This window comes from Diospyros lotus, chromosome 2 (assembly GCF_014633365.1).
Source record: "Diospyros lotus cultivar Yz01 chromosome 2, ASM1463336v1, whole genome shotgun sequence".
NCBI lineage: Eukaryota > Viridiplantae > Streptophyta > Magnoliopsida > Ericales > Ebenaceae > Diospyros > Diospyros lotus.
Window position 1 is genome coordinate 37139961 of NC_068339.1, and position 23403 is coordinate 37163363.

A 23403-nucleotide genomic window follows, 5' to 3' on the forward strand; every position below is an offset into this window, starting at 1 on the left:
TAATCTAGCATAATGAAATTTGGTTGGCGCCGTTTGTAACAAAAGGGGTCTCCAAGCAAAACATTCCAACCAAGAGATCTTCAAAAGCATTTTTAAATTGCAAGAGGTGCAAATAGCTCAAACCAATCTGTCATTGTAATTTTTTCAAAATTATTGCATAAATTTTAAATTTGCTCTATAGAAGAAGAAAAAGATGCTTCAATGCTTATGGTATCACTTTCAGATGTACAAATATCCTTAAAATTTTTCCCAACTTGGGTTCGTTTCATGATTCACGATTCATGATTTTTCATAATTATCAAGAGTTTGATGATACAATGGACAATTAATCACAAGCCTTAATCCCAGCCGGCAGCAGGCGGAGTGTAACTAACTAGTCTTTTTTGTACAGAAGCTCTCATAACAGAAACAGAGTTAAGATTGATTCATAAACTCCTAAAACTTGTGTGAATAATCAAAGTTAGGAAAGGACTTCATGAATTAGGGATCAGAGATGATGAAGTGTATTTGCAGATGCAGAAGAATGCCCTACCTGCGGATGCATGTGTCTTCTTCTTGCTATGAATCTGCAGAGAAATCGGGCTCATTCGGCTTAAACAGTTTCTTTGGCATCTCCAAGCCGGTGGTAGCAGCTTTAACCTTTTGCGCAAGCCCCCTTCTAGTATTTGCAGCAAATTTTGAGGCTAAAAATGTGGCGCTAAGATGTTGTCCGGTGCTGTCTACCATGGAGTTGCCAGCAGCACCACTGACCTCATGATCATAATCATAATCCTCAGCACCAGGATCAGTGACTCCTTCAGGAAGTTCCAGATAATACAAGCTCTCCTGTTTCAACAATTCCTCTGCCAGCTTCTTTCTAGTATGCCGTCTCCACGCAGCTTGTATGAAGCAAGCTCCCCATGTTCTCCATTGGTGGGAGTAGTATCGGAAGGCATGTTGCAGTTTCTTGCTGTGGAGGCGTTTAAATTGGTTCGCAACAAACTTGAGGTCCTCTGCTCGAAGTGCAAATGCTTCAACTTCAGTGAGGGACTTGACAGTTCGAGTTGAAGATGGGAGGTTTAGGGTCGAGGAGGGCATTAAGGCCCACGTCAACAGTTCTTCGCCACAGAAGTCCCCAGGTTTGAGAGTAATGGAATTGAAAAATCCAGTCCGGCCACCATCAGTTGTGGAGCTCTCGAGCTCGCCTCTGATAATGAAAAGCATCTCAATAACTGGATCACCTTCCCGAACAAGGTACGTGTCCTTGGTGCTCAAGGATGAGACGAGGCGTTCACATATTGCATCCAAAAGCTGATCATCCATTTGCGAGAAGAATGGGACCTGAAGACAAGAGAGGCCTTCTTAGAACAGCGAGTTGTTATCTACGGCAAATTATGCATATCGAGTGCTATAGGTAATCTACGGACAAACAGAAAGCCCCATTGCTCAGAAATTTAGGCACTTTTTCCATGATTGAAATAAACGGAGTAGTAGATGATGAAAAGCATATTGAGGCTTCAATATGCAACCATGAAGGCTGAGGGGCAGGGAAATTACCCGGCGAACAAGGGCAAGACAGAGATGCCTTTGGATTTGGCATCGGAGGTCCAACGGCAAGGCCTGCAGTATTTCTTCTTCATCTACTCCTCTGGTAGCAATCCATTTATACTGAACAAAACGGCGAATGCGATTTTGAAGATCTGGAGGTAGTTGTCTGTGCCTCATCCACTCCTCAGTATCCCTTCGTTTGACCCTCCATTCCTCGAGTCTTGCCGTTGAAGATTGCAAGTAGTTCTTCATACACAAAACATAAACATCAAAAAGAACATACAAACACGTCTTATAGTATTAAAATTGGAAAATTTTTAAAATCATATAGGATTCATTTATAGTATTAAGACCAGAAGCTTATGAAGTACATAGAACCCATAAGCAAAAAAAATGACTTCTATCTCCAGCAATGCAATCAGTTTCGAAGATATCAAAATACATATATGCACAAAGAATGTTGTCCTAGATGAAGAAGATCTCCTGAAGTAGAAGAAGAGAGAAAGTCATTTGTTTGATGGTTAATCAGATTATAGTTCCCATTTTACTGAAAAGTGGAAAATAGAAAGGAAAAATAAATATATTCAAGGATACCCAATATGATATAAAATGGAAGGATGTTGGAGACATATTTCCAAGTTAACACTAGCGAAACGAGATTTTTGGATAGACGGGTAGAAATAGAAGAGGGAATTCAGGAGATGAAACTGATCGGCTTGTGCTGACAATAAATAAAGGACAAAATCTAGGAGTTAAATCCATATAGACCTGGATAAAACAGAACAAAACAATTAAAAATGTTAGAATAAAGTTATGTCTAGTTGGTCTTTTCTCCTCAATTGAAGAAGAAAGTAAACTGATTCAATTCAAGAGGTTTGATTCAAAAAACAGGACAGAGAACTAGAGCTACAAAAAATCTTGTCCTACAAATTTAATTAGGCAATATACTTGAATGTCACAATTTCCATACTTCAATCTTTGACACGAGCACTATGCATAACTTCATTAGAAAAGAAAAAAATAAATTAATCTTACTGCAAAAACCAGAAAAAATTAGACTACGAGAGTATATAATAAAAGTAAGTTGCATTTGTCCCCTTGGGGTTTATTGTTTTATTTGGCAGAGGTAGGAGTTTCAGAGAACTTAATTAGTTTCTACTAACTACTTAGTTAGAAAGCACTTACTTTTAACCCCGTAATTTTGTACAATTGTGGCCTACTTACTATTCTAGCTTATACTATTTCATTATATTACATTGTTACCAGATTAATTATTTAAATTGCCAAGAAAATCAGATTCTGCCTATTTCATTCCCTCTAAATAATTTTGACACGTAGACCACACATGGTATTTCTGCACCTCTGAAGCATACCACCCCCATTTCATTTCTACATCTGTTTTCAGCAGTTCAATAATAATCCAACCATAAACAAGACATTGTGTTACATATAATCAGAATGAAACATGCTATTTTTTTTTTTTTTTTTGCTGCTAACCATTAAGCATAATACATTAGGATAAAAGAACTAAACACGTAGAACTTCTGTGTGCACCTAAATAGGTAAATGGTTTTGGGTTTAGCAGGTTTGAATATTTTAACAAAGCCCTCATAGCTAACCTGGGGTGGAAAATGCTATTGGGACTGAGCCATGAGAATGCTCAACTCTGAATTAAAGTGCACCACAACAAAGACTAAGAATCTGAACTTTTGAATGGCCATAAAAAGAGGAATGACTCCTTCATTTGGAGGGGCATTCTAGATTGCAGGGAGATTATCAAAAAAATATTTGGAGATGGATCATCCATTGACATTTGGAAAGACTCCGGGGTGTCAAACTTGGAACACTTTAAAACACATAGCTTGTGTCTGAGATCCACCAACCTGCTAAAGCGAAGTCTCTCTAATTCACTGGGATAACTTGAGTTGGAATGGAGTTTTGCTGATGCTACTTTCAACAAACAAGAACAAGAATTTTGAGAAAGACCCACTTGATTTTCTGCCAAGGAACCTTATTACAATTGTATTAATGTTACAGGATGTAGCCTCCAGCTTTAAGTGTAAAGGAACGAGCAAATGTTTGGAAGATGAAGATCCATTTCAGATTAAAAATTCTGGTATGGAGAATAGCTTCTGATGCTATACCAATAAAATGAATGGCTACTAAGTTTTCCAATAAGCATGATTGATAGCAATCTGTGTGGTAATGCAGAAGAATCTTCCTCGTACGTATTTGTCTTGTTCCAGATCAAGTTCTCTTTGTTTTTCTAGTTTTCATACTGACATCTTATTTTGGACTCATTTCAGCATTGTATCTCCTTGCTATTGAATTCTAAGTCTCTTGGACTTTCAACTCCCCCTAAAGAGAATTCTATTTTCTGCTTTAGTTCAGCTGTGACAAACAGAATTTGGTATTAGAGAAACACGGTTAAATTGAATCTAGAAGTGTTGAGAGTGAACAGAAACTGGATGAAACACAGTAGGTTGATTCTTTACATGCAGGTTTCAGAACCAAAGAAAGAGTCTGAGCTTTTGATGAATCTTTTGTTAACAGAATGGGTCTAACTTTCATTGTTCCAGTTTCTGTTTTGTCAGATTGGATGATCTTGCTTTCTGTTTCATTCTGCAGTTAATAAAATTTGATTCGCAAAAAAAAAAAAAAAAAAAAATTAATTATTACTTAAAAGTATGAGAATGTCGGCCCCATACTCTGCTTTCTACACAGCCATCATCAATTAAGATCACAAAACCTGAAATTACGTTATCCTTATTTCTGGTTTGATTAGTTAATTGTTTGACACATTCTCTCTTTTTCTTTTCTTTTTTCACCGTGCCTCCTTTCATCTAAGTTATGCTTTGACCCACTTTTTGTATAACAACAACAACAATCACAAGCCTTAATCCCATTAGGGGAGGTTGGCTACGTAAATTTTAAACTTTCAGCTACTTTATCCAAGGCCATATCCCTCTCTCTCTATCTCTCTCTCTTGCATTACAAACTTCCTACATTTCATCTCCTTGTCTCACAAGTGGGTCTGTCAGTCTTCTTCTCAAATAATAGTGACTCTCATAGCTTATCTTCAATATAAGTCACTCAAGCCTTACCGGGTACAATCTTGTTTTTATTTTATCTTTTCTTGTATAGCTGCACAGCTAGCACAGCATTCTCATGTTAATTTTCAAAGCTCAAGAAAGATCAGCTCCAGTCATAAGAAGACAGTAAGGAGTACAGGAAAGCAGGTATATGCATTTATATGATATGAGAAAGTACCTGCACATTGCCAATCAGCAGTGAAAACAAAAATAAGCCAGCAAGACAAATAATACTACTAAACAGTGTTTCCCCAACATATGTACTTGTCTTCAAATTTTGTCCGTATGAACTGTATGCCACGAAATGAAAGAAAAGTGTTAGCACTAATATTTGAAATGGCATTTGGATTTTTTACCATACATACCAAAAGCAAGCACGGAACCAATAAAAAGGGAAGGCATTTTCTCCCAATTGATTCCGTTTACAAAAAATGCAGATTAACATCTTCCATGACAAGTGTCATGAATGCAAGAAAGGAATCAAAAAAAAGAAAAATGAACTTAGAAAAACCCCAAGAACAGCATGGAAAATGGAAAAGGCAATGATTTGGGAATTATGGAAATATGTCAACAGAAAAGTCTCTAGTATTATTTAGGAGATATACTGAGAATATCATTAAATTAACTTCTTCAACAAATTGAAGTAATTATAAAACTTATAAGAGAAGCAAAACACAGTTTCAATTTGGATTTATAAATTAGCAATATGTTTTATACATCATTGTGGTGCACATAGCACAGAAATGCCTGGAGAAAATGTTAACACAATAAAATTAGCACAGAATGAAGGCCTGATGAGTTTCTTCGTGTTCCCAGGAGTCAACTAATCAAAAAGGTTCACCTAATGCAGGAGTAATAGGACAATGAAAAATATTTATCAAAATCATAAATTAGTTAATGTTTAGGAACTCCAACAAATTTTACCTACCAGGACTGTATTTGTTTAATTATGTTATTGCCACTCTTGGTTATATTTGACTTACTCATTCAGGAGGTGAGAATGACAACTGTCCAAAGTCTTGTGAATGTGACATACAAGGGTTGTATTTAGTTCATTTTGTTATTGCTATTCTTGGTTACATCTGGCTCGATCATTCAACAGCTGCTTGAAATGTTTATTCATGTTTTCCATATCTTAGTTTATTTTTCAATTAAGGACATAAATGACAAGTTCATCCTCATTAATCAAGGGTATTAAAGCAGTCAGCCTTACCCCTACATGCAGAGGGATGGCCTTGGGATAGGGATAAAGGCAGCTCTGCCATCAGGTTGAAAAATGAAAGCAACATCTCTGCATGCAGGGAGTAAAGCTACATAACCTGATTGTCTTCAGAACCCTGCAGTAGCGCAAGCCTCGTGCATTAGCAAACATGAACAAGCTTTGCGTTGTTGCATCATATACCAACCAATGCCCTGGTTTCTATTTTGGTGATACTCTCTCAATTTTTAAAATAGCTTTTCCTAAATCACAGATCCAGCCAAGTAGTAGGTTGACCAGAGAACATAACTTGGCCTAGAATATCATATATGACCCATTACGTGGCTGATATATAAAACATGTGAAACTACCAAAATACCCATTGGCTGTGAGATCAAGTACAGATAAATATAACTAACAAAGGTTTGACTTAAGCAAAATAAAACCAATACTCAATATATAACTAAACTTAATTACACAAAGTCCACAGTATGTTTAACTTCAGTTGACAAGCCCAAGGGAGAAGAGCTTCAGCCTCGAGGCTCAACTTCAGATTGGTGGCCAAACAAATGTGCCCAAAATTTAGCTGACAAGAAGCTCAGTCCTCTGTGTCCTTGCTGAGCAAAAAAAATAAATAAATAAAACAGTCCTCCGTGACCTTACTGAGGCAAAAAAAAAAAAGGAACAAAAACTAAAAAAGAAGCTCAGTCCCATCTCATGTAGGATTGTATTGTGTCCTTCATTAGAATTCTATATTTATATGTAGATTATCTGAAAATTTCAGTGGTATCTGCAGATACTATCTAGCTTCCAGTTTTTATGCCTTATCTGTGAATGTATTTATGCAAAAATGCATTTCCATCGGCCCGAAGTTGACCCAACCTCTCCCTTGATCTCTTCTCTACAAAATCCCCACTAATGCATAGCCAATTTCAGGGAGAAACTAAACGTAGGTCCCTAGAGTTTGTTTATGAGATAAACAGAAGTATTGATTTGGAAAAGAGAGATAAGAAAGGACTACATGTTGCCACATAATGTTCCAAATGCATGCTACACAAGATGGAACATTTCATCTACCAAACTGGGATTTGGGGTAAAAGTTCATTTCCATTTTATGAATTTAACCAAATTTGGGTGAAAAGCAAAATGCAAACTTCCAGATTGAATGACACACACCTTAGGTTCTTCAAACCCCACCAAAGGCAGTAAAAGTATTTCTCAATAAAATTTGAAGAAGCAACATCCTCTGTGAATGCATCAGAAAACATTCCAAACTCAAAATTCCCACTATATCGAACATCACATTCTATTAGGACTCTGGTAGCCTTCAACCAATACTGGCGTCCACGGTCTTGTAGACTTTTGCAATCCAGAAACAGAGGAGTACATGATGGAGAGTGTGTGAGATTCATCTCCCTTCTACATTCCTGTCTCCAGCATGAATACTGCCTCTCAATAGACATCAGATACCATGAAGCACCTAAAACCTGCACTGACAATCCAAAACAACACTAACAATAGTGAAAGAGATATCTTCAATGGAGTCAGGGAGTATGGAAATTTTGGCATCATTACTTTCAACAATGACACAGAAGCATGATTAAGTAACAACTCAAAATTAGTGAAGTGATAGCTCACATGACTTGCTAGCAGATAGAGAAGAAGATTGTATGCTGCTCCTGCCCAAGCAGTTTTAGCTACCACCCCTGTAGTTTTAATAATTCTCCGGTTTAAAGGAAAAATAACAAACAATCGTGGAATATATTGAACGATAATGATCAGAGAAATGGTGTGGTTAGCATGAGCAGCTGTGTGACTTTTTACTGTAGGAGATATAAACCAGATGACAATCTGCCAACACAAAACAGAAAATTGAAACATTGGAAAATAGTTGATGGTCAGTAGACTCTCTATTAATAATGAGAAGGTAATGACAGAACAATTCTCTTGAGCTCTTCAAATTATGATATGTACATGAGCAAAGTAAAGCTATTGCAACTGCATGTTGATCCTCTCCAGCAAAAATGTAGTTCAGAAGGTCAAATCAGTGACAAAGATGAAGAAGTTAAAAATGATTTCTCTTCATAGTATCACTTGTGATAACATAAAATTACATTTTTCCCTACATAAGTAATGTCCACTTGTATCTCCAGTGAGAAAATGATTCTGGCATTTTTTATTCACCAGGAAGATTTATCCTTTTACAAACAGCTCTCAAAACTTTTCACAGTTTTTCATATACATTTCTACAAAATAGCGGATAATATCTCAACACCAAATTATATGTTCAGGAATAAGTTGACCTATAGTGCATCTGGTCTTTTGGTTGGCAATTCATGTTTTAAGAGCCCAATATAAAGCTGAGGCAAGTATTGCCATGCCCTTTTAAGGAAATAGAACTGTCTAAATTACATTAAAGAAATGAAGCTGAAGGCAAAATAGATTCCCAATAATAATTGGCAGTAATTATTGAGAAAGTATCAACATATAAGCACCAAAAGCTTTGACAGATTGACGAGTAGATATCACCACAATCCAAAATGCATGTGTGTTTAGAAGTGTGAGTCCATATGTGAAGGAAAACAAGAGGGAGCTACTAAACAGCCTGAACATTTGGAACATGCAAAATAATTGCACCAACAAAGAACATTCAAAGCTAAGGGGAAGGGAAACTAAAGGAATGAATTTAGAGATGCAAAAAGTCCATTTCATGTACCCAATATGAAAATATAGCCCCACATACTAGGGATGAACATCACTTTGAGTGACCATCCCAAAACCTTTTCTTTTCCTCTTTTATCTTTTTCTGTATCACTGATGGAGCTTAACCATTTCATTATCTTCCAAATGTCATCTTTTGCAATTATCCTAAAACAGTTGTAGATTAAGGGAAAACATCTTGAGAAGTTTAAGCAATCTTTTCTTTTCAGATTAAAGGAGCCAAATTCAAAAGCTTTCTTTCAATTGTTACTTACATCTTTCACTGAAGTTGGGATAGTGTAATGCGTGTTTATATCGTTCATGATTACATGAAAGACAACAAAAGATTATTCTAAACCATTGTGCAATTTTTCACATTTTTCTGTTTTATGCCATTGTCATTATCTATGTGAATATTCAATTTACATATGGTACAAATGCACAAATAGTTAAATTTTGTATCAAGCCAAACTATTTGAACTCCTTAAGTCAATAATCCGAATTAAGGATCCCCAATTCTTTAGATCAAAATGACATTTAGTAGTTAATTAAGAACCTTTGATACAAATGAAATACCAAAGAGGTCATTTACAACCCTATTATTAAGTGCTTATAATTGGAATCTTTCAGCTAGATGGTTGATTACCAAGTGCATTTTGACAATGCAATGCGTAATCAGCTAGCACTTGAAACTGAAATTTTATTAAACGAAGTCCCAATTCAAGCCAGATAGACCTAATTCAACAACAAATTATTCAAGAGACTGCTGTAATTTGCAATTTCCGAAAATCTAACAAGTTCAAGGCCGAAATTGATTTACTTGGGGAAGGGGAAGCGTGGCGGCGAGATCGATCCAGAAATCAGATTTCAAATAGCGCATGGTGATCATCTTGGGATCCGTGACTAGCTCGCCGCGGCCGAAAACGCGGGAGCTAGGGGCCACATAGGCGGTGCGGAATTTCATGGACATGTGGAGGAAGGAGAAGAGGTCGACGACGCAGCGGAAGACGGTAACTAGGACGCCGAGGCCGACGTCGGACTGCATGCAGACGGGGCCGCCAATGTGGGGGAGGAAGAAGTAGAAGGGGTCGAGGAAGAGGGCGGCGAGGCAGGCCACCAGGAAGATGTGGTTCCACTTGTTGGCGAACTCGCTCCCGGGGTCGAGGATCTGGTCCCACCACGGCTTCTGGTGGTCGTAGATCAGCGGGAGGTACCGGATTTTGGAGGTGGCGGTGGAGGCGGAAGCGTGGTGGTGCGGGTGGCCGAGTTTGTTGTTCGTCTTCCGGAGGTTGTTGGCGGCGGGCTTGTCGTGCAGGAAACCAGAATTGAGATTATACGCCGCCATGACGGAGAGAGATGGCGGCGGAGGCGCAGAGAGAGAGAGAGAGAGAGAGACGGGGAATGAGGGAGGGAGGGAGGAAGTGGTTGCCGTTGGGGGTGGTTTGAATTGAGTTCACGGCGAGGCATGAAAAGTTGCAGGCATTTCGGATTGACGCGGCCGTTAAAGTCGGTTAAAATGGCGCGCGAAACTGCGTCCAACTGGCAACTGATCAACGTCAAAGCCTTCATAAATTATATTCTTTTATACGAACAAATAAATATTAGAGGTAATAAAAAATTAATAACCACTTGCATTTTCCCTTTTGTTTCCATTTACAATAAGCACAAGATATTAAAAAGAATGTACAAGTACGAGGTACATATCACCTAACACTTGTTAGTAAAATTTTGTTTTACTCGACGAGTTTTAAATTTCTAATTTTTTTAAAAAATAACAATTACCATATATGGCTCAATCAATCTTTTTCTTGCCCATCCTAACACTTGTTTGTCCCACCATATGTATTGAGGTTCAAAATTTGAGTGAAAAGCAGAGGAGCCAAACACACGGCAGAGGCATCCATATTCATACACAACAGATGATGTCATTGAAGCCTAGCAGCCACTTCCACTGCCACTGGGATGCTGTTACCGTGGCAGCTGCTCTGATGCAGCGGCATAGTCTTTCGGGCTCATTGACGCGATACATAACCAGTGAGGGAGAAAAAAGTAGGTGCCTAGAAACACGAGAACCCCAAGATCAGCCTCTTCGCCAACTGCAGGTCGACGAGGATTTGCCAGGTAAATCTGGCTTGCACACCATGAGCAGTACAGGATTGCTATGATCAGAATAAGTCTCATCGATTCACTTGACTGTTTCCTGACGGACTTCAAGGGCTTTGCTCTGCAAGTGCAGGAGACAACCAATTAGGAACCAAATGTGTCAAAAAAAGCCCCTAGAGGTCTCAAAAAACATTTGCACCAGACTGACATTAACTTGACCTGTTGATGTAAATAAAACCGCAGATCAGGCCAGTGCATAAGAGGCCAACGACAACAACGCCATCTGGGGTGATTGCTGCTCGGCCTTCCCACCAACCAGTACTCAATATCCAAGTATACATAGAAGAATGGCCATTTTCCTGTCAACAAGCATATGCATTCACTGATTAGCCTGCCAAAAGATACTGCCTATTGGATGGTTATGAGTTTGTACAAGAGAAAGAGAAAGGAGAAACTATATTAAAGGAATTGGAATTTCCTCACAAGTGAACATCACTAATTTACTCATTTTCATAAACACTGTCCACTCTCAGAATTAAGTGGTCTTGCAGATATATGTACAATCAATCTTTCAAGTGGCCATGCTATTCAAAGTCATGGTTGGCATTTTTATCTTTCCGGATCTCCACTAGGGAACAAATAGGGCCATTTAGGAACATTAATTAGCAGATCATGCGCTATTCAAACTCAAAGGGCTTTGCCAAGGGGACGTCGAATCTTCGCCCCTAAAATGAAGAAAAAAAGTAGAGCAAAATAGAAAAGAAAGAACTGTTCCAGAGTACTTCTGTTTTCATTTTTGGGGATCCCGTGATTTCATGAGGTAGTTCAAACGTTCTCACAAGAGGCACAAGAGTCTGTCGTCATCTTATTCTGCACTTGTGCACCTGATCCAACTATTTTTCTAACTAGATATTCTGCTTTTAGTATGTGTGGCATGAGGTGTCTCACAACTTTCCCTTCAACTTAGAACTCCTTCTCTGGAAGAATTCCATCCCAAGCCAAATAAATTTTCTCCTGATATTCTAAAAAAAAAAAAAAACACAAAAGCAACTAATACAAGGATACAATGGACGTGAAACCATACAATAAACGGCAGAATTAGAAATAAAGGACTGTGTAAAAAGGTTGGAGTAGCACATGTTGAAGATAAGGTGCATGGGATGAAATTGAGATGGTTAGTGATAGGCCCTGGTCCATTGGACCTACCAAAGGTGGCACAAGGGGCAGGGGCTAGGAGGTAAAATGGGTGGAGGATAGTAGGGGAAATAGCTGGTTTGTTGTAACAAACTAGCATGTGCTGCCAGAGACAGTTATGCTGAGTAGGATGAGGTATAAATAAGAGAAAGAGAGTGAGAGAGAGGTGTGGAATTTTGTAGAAGATTGTTGGAGAGTTGGGGCCTCTCAAATGCCCTATTGTTCTTATTTTCCTTTCTGCAAATTATTGGAAACCATTGATATTGATTGCTGTTGAATTTGCTATCTGGTATCCTATCAATTTGGTATTAGAGCAGTTGCCGATCACCATGGTAAACTTGAGCGAGAGAGTGGGGGACTTGGAGGAGAAGGTCGATACGAAGAGAAGAGAGATTCAAGCCATAGACCGGAATGTCGCGGAGATGCTTGAACAGTTCGCCATCATGTGAACAAGATGGGATGAACAGGAATAGGAGAGGAAAGCGAAGACCCATGGGGGCGAATGGCCAACGAAGTTTACCTAAGATTCTGAAGTGACCCTTGGAGTCGGCATGAACCGAAGAATGGAGGGGGGCACAAGTGCCGGATGGAGGCAAGACGGGAGAAATCGGCGGCTGGAGATGCTGACCTTTGAGGGAGACAATCCGAATGACTGGATATTTCGGGCGGAGAGGTACTTCATGATCAACCAGTTGTCCGATGATGAGAAGATCGAGTCCGCTGTGTTGTGCTTTGAGGCAGGGGCCCTCGCATGGTTCCAGTGGGAGTCTAGGCGCAGGGGAATCCGCAGTTGGGAGGGGCTCAAGCAAGGTATTCTCAACCGATTCCGCCCAACCCAAAAGGGGTCACTAGAGGAGAGGTTCTTGGCTCTCCGACAAGAAGGGGCTGTCAAGGATTACAAGCTGATGTTCGAGACTTTGGCCGTGCCAGTGTCGAAAGTCTCTGAGGCGTTCCTGGAAGGCCATTTCATTAATGGCCTTAAGCCGGAAATACGGGCTGAGATCAGGGTACTGCAACCGAGGGGATTGGATCAGATCATGTCGACAGCTCAATGTATCGAGGATAAGAATGCAGCCATGCTCAGCTGCAGTAGAACGTTTGGGCCAGCAAGGAGTAGTTTCTCTACCCATTCTACAACCAACGTTTTTCAACCCCCTCTCATACAATCAAAAAGCCCGACTCCTCATTCGAGAGTTGTTAGCCAGGCGAGCAACAAGCCGCCAGTGGCTGGGAGTGGCAGCAATGTTTCTTTTAAACGACTCAGCGAGGCTGAGTGGAAATCTAAAAGAGAGAAGGGTCTATGTTTCCGATGTGATGAGAAATACTCTATTGGCCACCGGTGTAAGAACTAGGAGCTACAAGTTATGATGATTTATGATGAGGAGATTGAAGAGGAAGTAGTCGAGGTTGAAACAGGGGAAGGGAGGGAAGAAGAAGCGGGGCAAGGCAGCGAGGTCGTTGAACTCTCAATGATTCAGTTGTTGGATTGACAACACCACAAACCACGAAGCTGCAAGGGGATATTGAAGGGAAGCCAGTGGTAGTACTCATTGATGGAGGGGCGACACATAATTTTATAGTAGCTGAGTTGGTGCAGCGGTTGGGGCTGCCAAGAACAGAAACAGCCGGGTATGGGGTGATTATGGGGACGGGAATGGCAGTGCAAGGGGCTGGCATTTGCAAGGGGGTGAAATTGCACCTACAAATCATGGAGGATTTTTTGCCTTTAGAGTTGGGTAGCTCGGATGTTATCTTAGGAATGAAGTGGTTAGCCGCAGTTGGGAAAATGAATGTGGATTGGAAAACTTTAACAATGAAGTTTCGAGTGGGGGGTATGGCAGTAACACTGCAGGGCGACCCAAGCTTAAGTAAAACCATGGTGTCTTTGAAGGCCATGCTGAAAGCTCTTAAGGGAAGTGGGGAGGGGATGTTGCTGGAGTTGGGAGCCATTACAGCAAAATTTGAAGAAAAGCAGTGGGTAATCCCAAGGTTGTTGCAAGGAGTGCTGGAAGAGTTTGAAGGGGTATTTTCTAATCCAGAGAGGCTGCCACCATGCAGAAAAAGAGACCATGCTATTAACTTGATTCCATGAACATGTGAGACCTTACCGTTATCCTTACATGCAAAAAAATGAGATTGAAAAACTGGTGGGCGAGATGTTGGGAGCTGGGATTGTGCAGCCAAGTTGCAGTCCATTTTCTAGCCCGGTGTTGTTGGTTAAGAAAAAAGATGGAGGGTGGCGGTTTTGTGTCGACTACAGGGCTTTGAACAAGGTCACCATCCCTGACAAATTCCCTATACCAGTGATTGAGGAGTTGCTGGACGAGCTGCACAGGGCTGTGGTTTTCTCCAAGCTGGATCTAAAATCTGGCTACCATCAGATTAGGGTCAAGGCTGAAGATGTTCCCAAAATGGCTTTCCGGACACATGAGGGCCACTACGAGTTCCTAGTTATGCCGTTCGGATTGACAAACGCACCTGCAACCTTTCAATCACTAATGAATGATATCTTCAGGGAGTATTTAAGGCGCTTTGTATTGGTTTTTTTTTTATGATATATTGGTGTATAGTAACAATTTAGAGCAACACATAAAGCACTTACGTTGTGTTTTAAGAGTGTTGGCAGAAAATCAGCTACTTGCTAACTGGAAAAAGTGCTTGTTCGGGCAGCCGAAGGTTGAATACTTAGGCCACATCATTTCTCAACAGGGTGTATCAGCTGATCATGCTAAGGTGCAAGCGATGGTAGATTGACCTACTCCTACAACAATGAAGGAATTGAGAGGATTCTTGGGGCTCACGGGGTATTATCGGCGCTTCGTGAAAGACTATGGCAAGATGGCAAGGCCCTTAACTGAACGGTTGAGGAAGAATAATTTCTATTGGGATGTGGCAGCCGAGCAAGCTTTCCAACAGCTTAAGGCGAAGATGGTTTCCCTGCCCGTGCTCACTTTGCCGAATTTTGATAAACCTTTTGTGGTAGAGGCGGATGCTTCGGGGGAGGGCATGGGGGCTGTTTTAATGCAGAATCACCAACCCATTGCCTATTTCAGTCAAGCTTTCACTCAGTTAGGGAGAACGAAATCAGTTTATGAGCGGGAATTGATGGCCATAGTCTTTGCGGTGCAAAAATGGAGACATTATCTTTTAGAGAGGAAATTTGAGGTTTGGACTGACCAAAAGAGCCTCAAATACTTGATGGAACAGCGGTTGGTAAGCCCCGAATATCAGAGATGGATGGTGAAACTAATGGGATTTCAATTGAGATTCATTATAGGCCGGGATTGGAGAATAAAGCTGCTGATGGGTTATCACGCATCAACCATACAGCAGCCTTCATGGCTTTGACAGTACCAAAAGTAATCCAACTGGATCAATTGGCCCGTGAAGTAGGAACAGATGTCAGGGTGCAGCAAATTATCAAGGATCTACACACTGATCCTGCTTCCCAACCCAATTTTCAGTGGGTGGGCAGCCAACTGCTATACAAAGGGAGGTTGTACATACCGAAAGGGTCATCTCTCATTCCATTGATTTTACATGAGGGACATGATGGCAGTCTTGGGGGGCATTCAGGGTTCTTGAAGACTTACAAGCGAGTGGTGGCTAGTGTTTATTGGCAAGGGATGAAGAAGGACATTCACAACTATGTGAGTAATTGTGCTGTTTGCCAACAGAACAAATTTTCAGCTTTAACACCTGGGGGATTACTGCAGCCTCTCCCCATCCCTAACCAAGTTTGGGAAGATATAGCTATAGATTTTATTGAGGGGTTACCTAGGTCGGGCAAAATGGATTCAATATTGGTTGTAGTAGACCGACTAAGTAAATATGGCACTTTATCGGGCTGAAACATCCGTTTATTGCAGGGGAAGTGGCTGGAAATTTTGTTAAGGAGATAGTAAGGTTACATGGCCTCCCAAGATCCATTGTATCGGATAGGGACAAAATTTTCATGAGCCGATTTTGGGAGGAATTGTTCCTCCTCCAAGGTACTAAACTAAATCGAAGCACCACCTATCACCCACAAACTGATGGGCAAACAAAGGTACTGAATCGGACCTTGGAAACATATTTGCGTTGTTTTGCTTCCTCTCAACCGAAATCATCGTCCATGTGGCTGCCTTGGGCTGAACTATGGTACAACACATCCTACCATACAGCTGCAAGGAAGACCCCTTTTCAGGTGGTGTATGGCAGAGAACCTCCAAGCTTGGTGAGGTTTGATAGAGGGACCACACCGGTGTCAATAGTGGAGCGACAATTAGTTGAACGGGATAAGATTTTGGATGACTTGAAGACTCAATTGCTGAGGGCTCAATCAGTAATGAAGAGAGGTGCTGACAGGAAGAGAAGAGAGGAAAACTTCAAAGTGGGGGACTTGGTTTATTTGAAATTGCAGCCATATCGTAGAAAATCGCTAGCTAGTTGCTCCAACGAGAAATTGGCGCCTAGATTTTATGGTCCATTTGAAGTGGAAAAGGATGTAGGACCGGTTGCTTACAAATTAACACTGCCCTCCCATTGCAACATCCACCCCGTCCTCCACGTGTCCCAATTACGCGAGGCAAGAGGGGCGTTGAGGGCTAGTGTGCAGGTTCCCAGCCAGCTGAGTGCAGATTTGGAGCTATTGGTGGAGCCCGAGGCAGTTCTGGGGGTTCGATCGGGAATGGGGAGTAATCTACAAGGCAAGGAAGTTTTAATTCAATGGAAGGGGCTACCCCTTTAGAAGCAACATGGGAACCGGTTAACCTCCTTCAGCAACAATTTCCAGATTTCCACCTTGAGGACAAGGTGGCACAAGGGGCAGGGGCTAAGAGGTAAAATGGGTGGAGGATAGTAGGGGAAATAGCTGGTTTGTTGTAACAAACCAGCATGTGCTGCCAGAGGCAGTTATGCTGAGTAGGATGAGGTATAAATAAGAGAAAGAGAGTGAGAGAGAGGTGTGGAATTTTGTAGAAGATTGTTGGAGAGTTGGGGCCTCTCGAATGCCCTATTGTTCTTATTTTCCTTGCTGCAAATTATTGGAAACCATTGATATTGATTGCTGTTGAATTTGCTATCTGGTATCCTATCAGTTAGGTTATATGAGAAGGCAGCCAATAAACACTCCCATGAGGATGGATGAAAAGAAAGAAGTTTGTGACAAAAGAGGTAGGAAAAGACCAAGTAATAATTGGTGGTAAATTCTTATGCATGACATGAAATATAATAACATTACAATGGATAGATAGAAATGATTGATGAGATAAAAACCATACAGCCAACCCCACCAAGTGGGATTAAGACCACTTAATAAAGTTCATAGTTTCTAGGGGAATTGTCAGTCATTGTGATACAAGAAATATCTGTTCTTTACCTAGCCAAAAAAAAAAAAAAGATTTAAGAAATATCTGGATACCCTTATATCCTTTCAAGCACTTATTTTTACCTTTGAATCGACATCTCCGGAGGCTTTTCTGATGTACAAAATAGTTAGGAAGCTAGACTCCATCTAGCGCGATTAAGTTTTGACTATTGTTGTTGACATTTCTAGAGGCTTAAGGACAACCTCCTAAATGCTATTCTTACAAATGCAACCATAGAAGAGTGGAGCCTTCAACATGTCACAAATGTACTATATCAAGCCTGTCGTATGTGTTGACATTACATTCCACAACTCATAATACTTCTAATAGGCATACATCTTGGTGAATGACATTATATGCAATCACATGCCATTTACCGAATTGCATCATGTTAAGTATGGATAACAAGTACACTCCAAGATTGCACTTTCAAGTAATACTTTTTACCTTCAAATGATTGGAAGAATGAATCAACCAAAAACATAGCCAAGAGAACACATTTTCATTATTATTATTTGGAGAACTGATATTCAATTATCAGTTCTATGCGATTCAAACGCCTAAAAGGAAGACACCCTTTTGCAATGACGGAACCACCTTCTCAATTTTTCAAAAATTATGCATAGCCCACACAGTTAAAAAAAAATCTGGGATTGCCCCCTCCAAAATATATAACATGTTGGTCAATTTAAAAAGAAAAAAGACAATAAAAGTGTAAGTAACATAAAGTAGAAAATATTGAGTTATTATATAATAGGTTAAATATTCAAGTGTTTAAAAATAAAATTAAGTATATTCTGTAATTTTATAAAGTTTTTAAAGAATAAACAATATTAATGGGTGACTTGTAATTTTCAAAAGATAATCAAATTAGATTTCCTAGCCTGCCCCATACAATCATTCGTTTTCTTATAAGTTTTCCGTCAATCTTGATAAACTAACAAATACACTCTTCTTTTTTTTCAATTCTTTGTGAACAATTGTTTGGATTTAGTTCTTTGTGAGCTCATATTACTTGATAATCAGATTGAGACTTATTTTATTGATATAAGCAGCAATAATGAATTTTTCCATTTAAAAGGGATTGAAATTCATGCAGTAAAGTTAGTTGAAACAAGAACTTTCGCCCATCCTTTTAGTTTATTTGTTTGTAAACTTGATATTTGTTTTACCTGTTATTACTGCAACTGTAGAAAGAGTATACACTGTTATCAGATGAGTGATGGTTGGACTAATACTTGCTTGGTCACATACATCATAAGGATGCATTTAACAGCATTAATAATGAATTGATTTCATAATGTTTTCAAAATATGAAATCTAGTTGAGTAAGTGAAAATTAAGAAATGGATTTATTTTTACCTTTTAATTTGTTATTTCATATATTCAATTAAATGCATAATGTGCTAGATACTGCACTAAAAAAGTTGCCCCTGCTGAGACTAGGTCCTAGACCTGCCTTTGCTCTTGACCATTTTTTTTTTTTTAAATCTAATGTACTCATATCTACTCCAGAATTTCTTGACAATTAAATCATCCATAATATGCTTAATCCTAGATAAGCTATGAATTATACCAAAGGAATTTAACTGGGATCCACCAGGCTTTCACCTCTATCATGCCCTTCAAAACTAAAATCTGTTTTTAATGGATAGCTACATGACAGAACTTGTTTCAGGAAAGAAACCAGGAAATTCTTTTCTTTTCTCTTTCTTCAATAACTTGCACAGGTCTAGAAAGTTCCTCAAGATCTAACAATATATGAATCCTACTTCTCATTCATCCAACTGCATTAGATAATACTGCAACATTTAAGTATCTTGACTACCTACACAATAAAGTGTTGGTTCTTTTTAGTTAAATCCCAAAATTGATGCTCCATCCATTAAAGCACATATATTTTTGCTTCTCTCTTGTTTCTCTATTCAAACACATAAAAAGTGTATACACAAATACAAATGCAATTAAATATGCACATGTCAGCTGTATCTAAATGTTCAATGATTCAAGTTTTATGCATGAAGTCAAATAACTTTTTAAAACCTTGACATCCAGTCCCCCTACAAGATGCAAAATTTATGGTGCTATAAGTTTGATACAGCTGTTTGCAATTGTAGATATCTGTTCGTTCTTGATGACAGTGAAAACTGACCTAAATTAGATGTTTATCTGAAGAAAATTAATAAGGCCTCCAATCAAGGATGATAGCTGCTTTACAGTGCTCAAGGTCGTGACTCAACTATTCAATACCTACATCAACAACACAAAGCTGCCTGGGAGTTTCCTGGGAAGGCCCTTTGTAGGTTAAGTCATAAACTATACTGTAACCAGGGAGAGAATTGAAAGAAGTGCAGAATATGTTCCAAAAAAGAACCCTTTACCGATGAATGTACCTCTAGATATATGGATCTTGGCAAGTGATTGGCTTTCATGGGATTTCTCCTCCCACATTCCCTCCTGGAACATTCATGGCCAACCGAGTAGGTACCACAAATGCCACTTAAGACCAGTCATGTAAGGACCATAAATGGCACAATGCAATTAGCCCAATAAGTACCACTATTGGTACTTACATGGCCACCCACGCAAGTACCAAAAAAAGGTACCTGAATGACTTAGTCATGTAGGAACCCACCAAGACACCTCTGTGGCCAGCACCTAGACGCCTTGTTTGTATATGTATTTTTGAGGCCTTAAGAGACTTGGATTGCATAAGTTCCCAATAACACAAATGACTCAAACCATATAGAAATCCTACACCTATACGGCCAGGTGTTCTTCCCTGTGTGACTAGCAATGACCTGTAGGAAAAAGCACTACAATGAGAGTACAATGTACATCAAAGGAAGGGGAAAAAAGCAACATATTAATCTGCATTGTGGCATTGCTAAATGAATAATGATCGATAAGTTCACCTCCATCTGGAGAATCTGTTCTCTAAGAGGAGCAACAGGAATTATTGGAAGGATGTATGATTTGTGAATACGAGACATTAAACTTAAAACAGAGAAAGGAACCTGAATGAAGGACAATAGAATCTTTGTCATAAGATAGTAAAGTAAAAGAGAACCACAGCAATGAGATTGAGTGGATTCTCTGCAACAATGTAGATAAAATAGGAAGGAATCTCTTAAGAAAGCAGCAAATTTCAATTTTTTTCACTTTTTCAGGGGAAGGACAACATGACCTTGAGGCTACTTATTAGGCAACCTTTTCCCTAACTCCTTTTATCCTTTTTTTTCCATAGCATGTAAAAAGAAAAGGGTGAACAAAAGAATGTTTTCATTCAAGAGGCAATTCTTAGATAGCTATTTATCTTTATAAATTACCTGGTCATTATAATAATAGAATAAATTTGGAAAGAACATGAAATATGTAGAAACCCATAACTTACTTCCTAAAAGCCAATACCTGGACAAAGGAAGGGGGATAGCATCTAAAGTAGTTAAAAATAAAACACCAATGGTGACTTGTCAAGTGGACAAGATAGACAAGAAGTAAGTTTATTTAATGTCTTGAGCAGCTATCAAACAGTAGGGTGATTTGGAGCCATTTGCCAGAATTGTTGGGGATTGCGATCATGGAGCCATCTATAGCAGTTGACATTTCCCCTATACAGCATGAACGTTCCAGGAGAGAACGTAGAAAGAGCAAGTAAATATCCAGATAGGGAGCATGCCGGGTAGGCAATCCCCATGACAGCTAACCACACGCCAAGATTCATATATACAGAGGTACACTCATTGGTAATGGGAAGTGGGGCTTCTTTTTTTAAACATATTATTCAATCTTACACGTTCTCTCTCTGGTTACAGTATCACTTCAAACTTAACCATTGGAGGGCCTTCCTAGGAAGCCCCTCAGCAACCTCCTATTATGGGTGCAGGTATTCAAAAAGTTGATTCACAACCATGAGCATTGCAAAGCCTCTATCATCCCTAACCGGAGGTGTTATTAATTCTCTTCATATCACCATCAAACTCGGGTCAGTTTTCACTGTCCATCAAAATCTTCTCCACATCTTAACATGTCTTGTTGAACAGTTTAGACAACCTAACTACAATCTAATCTAAACCATTTTTCTTAAAGCAATTAATATCTTTATCTTCCTTATAATTTACATTAACCAAAGGTTGTCAAAGTCTAGAATGCCATTACTCAGCCTTATGCATAGTTCTGCAAACCAGATCTTAGACATAGCTACTTCATTGTTATGTTTCATAATGTCATCAGCCCAAGAACACCAGAATATTATCCAAGTATTACCTCAAACAAGTGGTCTAAGAAAAAGTGGGATAAAGAACCTGCTGAGACCAAAAACAAGCATTGTCTCCTTGTAAGGGGCACCTGCACCATAAAACCTCACAATATAGTTAAACCTGCATTCTACAACCAACACTACTATACTAGCAATAGTGGCTTACAAATAATATTGAAACCTGCATTATCAAGATAGAATCCTCCTGAGATGCGTTCTCAGATACATTTATGGTTATCTTAACAGGAAAAGGAACAAGAAAATAGTTCTCACCAATAAAAGAAATAAGTACTTCTATTGCCTTAAAAATAAAAAGCTCCGCAAGTCGGAGAGATCTACAGAAAATGCATCAATACAAATTCAATTTGCTGGCAATTAGAGCCACTAAATGTAACTTGACTTATGAAATGATACCATATAAATGATACGGAAAGAACTAAGCAGGTAGCAGCTAGTACAAACTTGGATACAATCCACAATAAAGACTTCTGTATATATTAACTGAATAAAGAACTAGTAGGAAATATAAAATGTAAAATCCATACTTCACCTTTCTGCAAGGATGTTTACATATGCCCTGCAGGTAAAATAGTAATTCATGGTATGTTTTCTTTATCTCTTCTGCAGATGTTATTGAATATCTTTTAAGATGAGTTTGTCATTTCTTGTATAGCATTCTTCCTCAATTATCAAACATTTTCGCATTGTACTACAAGCAAAATAAGCATTGGGCTTTCCCTGTTCTTGCACAACAATGCCATTAACTCTATCAATTAATTTTCCACATCCAAGATATTATTCAATTAATTTTGACCCATAGGTACAATCGAAAGACTGTCTGATCTTTGCCCAGCCCAATATTTAGAACTCTGGTCAAGAACACCACATATAGCATATGCCAATTAACCAATTAAGATTTTAAGAATCCAAATCAGGAAGTTAATATTAATTCTAGAGCGAAATCAAATGTATCACGCCAACCCAAGTGAGCCACTCAAAATTCAAAAAACAACAAGGATAAAACATTAATTCCTACACTAAATGCAGAAGTGGAAAAGCCAATCAAGCATGACAAACACCCAAAATCCTAAAAATCCAAGAATTCATACAACCCATCCCAGAAAATGAATCATCAATTAACCACTCCAGGCACCCAATAAACTAAAAGCTCAAGAATTCAAAACTAAATCCCCAATCCAGCAATTCAAAAACACCCAATAAGCTAAAACTAAAGGATTCATACTACTAACTCTAGAAATGGACAGCCAACCAAACATTCGAGACAACCCAAAAAGCTAAAAACACAATAATTCAAACTACTCACGCCAGAAACGGAATCAAGAAAGCCTTTCTGGAGGAGAAGCCTGGAGACCCAGCTGTAGAGAAGAGAGAGGGGAAGTCCGAGGAGTAAGAAGTAATAAAAGGGGTGGTGGACGAAGCTTTCGAGGAGCGAGGCGAAGGCGTGGCCGAATCCGAGGGTTGAAGCCAGCCACTCGGAGAAGGAGCCAAGGTCGGGTCCGAAGAAGGCGTTGATGGCGTAGACGAGGCAGTGGTGGGGGCTGAAGCGGCCGCCGGACACGGCGGCGAGGGCTTGGCCGCCACCCAGAGCGTAAATCAGGTGCGAACCTGGGCCCGGCATCGCCTAGGCGCCGGCGATTGGTTCGGTATTGGTGTCGGAAACTAGCTCTGACCATATTTAACTCCACTACATGGAAAGTAGAAAATCAATCTTGGTCAAATTCAACTGTGATCCGTTGAATATCAAATGAAACGGTAAATTATATTAAAAAATTAATTTTTAATTTTAATTAAATTTAAAATTGACCAAGATTAAGTATAATAGAAAAGAGCACCACCAACTCTTGTAAAGTCGCCTATGGGTGTTCGCGGTGCAGTTTGGTCGGTCTGAATTATTTTCAACACGTCAAATCGTTAGTGCAATTTTTTAACTAAACCAAACCGCAGTCTGGTTTGGGTCCGGCC

The 23403-nt window shown here is 39.4% G+C and overlaps 1 protein-coding gene across 3 annotated transcripts; it reads right to left on the minus strand.

Annotated features, from left to right (window-relative positions):
• Positions 1–200: 200 nt before the first annotated feature.
• Positions 201–23129, minus strand: LOC127795589 (cyclic nucleotide-gated ion channel 18-like). 3 transcript variants are annotated; one of them, XM_052327368.1, is made up of 9 exons: positions 22745–23129; positions 21467–21509; positions 10840–10979; positions 9338–10741; positions 7456–7668; positions 6994–7304; positions 4798–4909; positions 1537–1773; positions 201–1320 (listed from the first exon to the last, which is right to left on the minus strand). In XM_052327368.1, the coding sequence occupies exons 4-9, from the start codon at positions 9860–9862 to the stop codon at positions 559–561; spliced, it is 2160 nt and encodes a 719-aa protein (XP_052183328.1). In that variant the 5' UTR covers positions 9863–10741; positions 10840–10979; positions 21467–21509; positions 22745–23129; the 3' UTR covers positions 201–558. The 3 variants fall into 3 exon arrangements, with proteins under 3 accessions (XP_052183328.1, XP_052183326.1, XP_052183327.1); XM_052327366.1 differs by having other exon boundaries at positions 21429–21509; XM_052327367.1 differs by having other exon boundaries at positions 10829–10979; positions 21429–21509.
• Between the last annotated feature and the right edge of the window lie 274 nt (positions 23130–23403).

Bases quoted from the DNA above. Each gene is read 5' to 3' on its own strand.
- LOC127795589 (XM_052327368.1), bottom strand. From the start codon at position 9,862: ATGGCGGCGTATAATCTCAATTCTGGTTTCCTGCACGACAAGCCCGCC. The intron at 7,669-9,337 runs GTAAATCAATTT...TTGTGTTGGCAG, and splicing joins CCACGCTTCCCCTTCCCCAA to ATTGTCATCTGGTTTATATC. The intron at 4,910-6,993 runs GTGTGTGTCATT...CGTGGCATACAG, and splicing joins TGGGGTTTGAAGAACCTAAG to TTCATACGGACAAAATTTGA.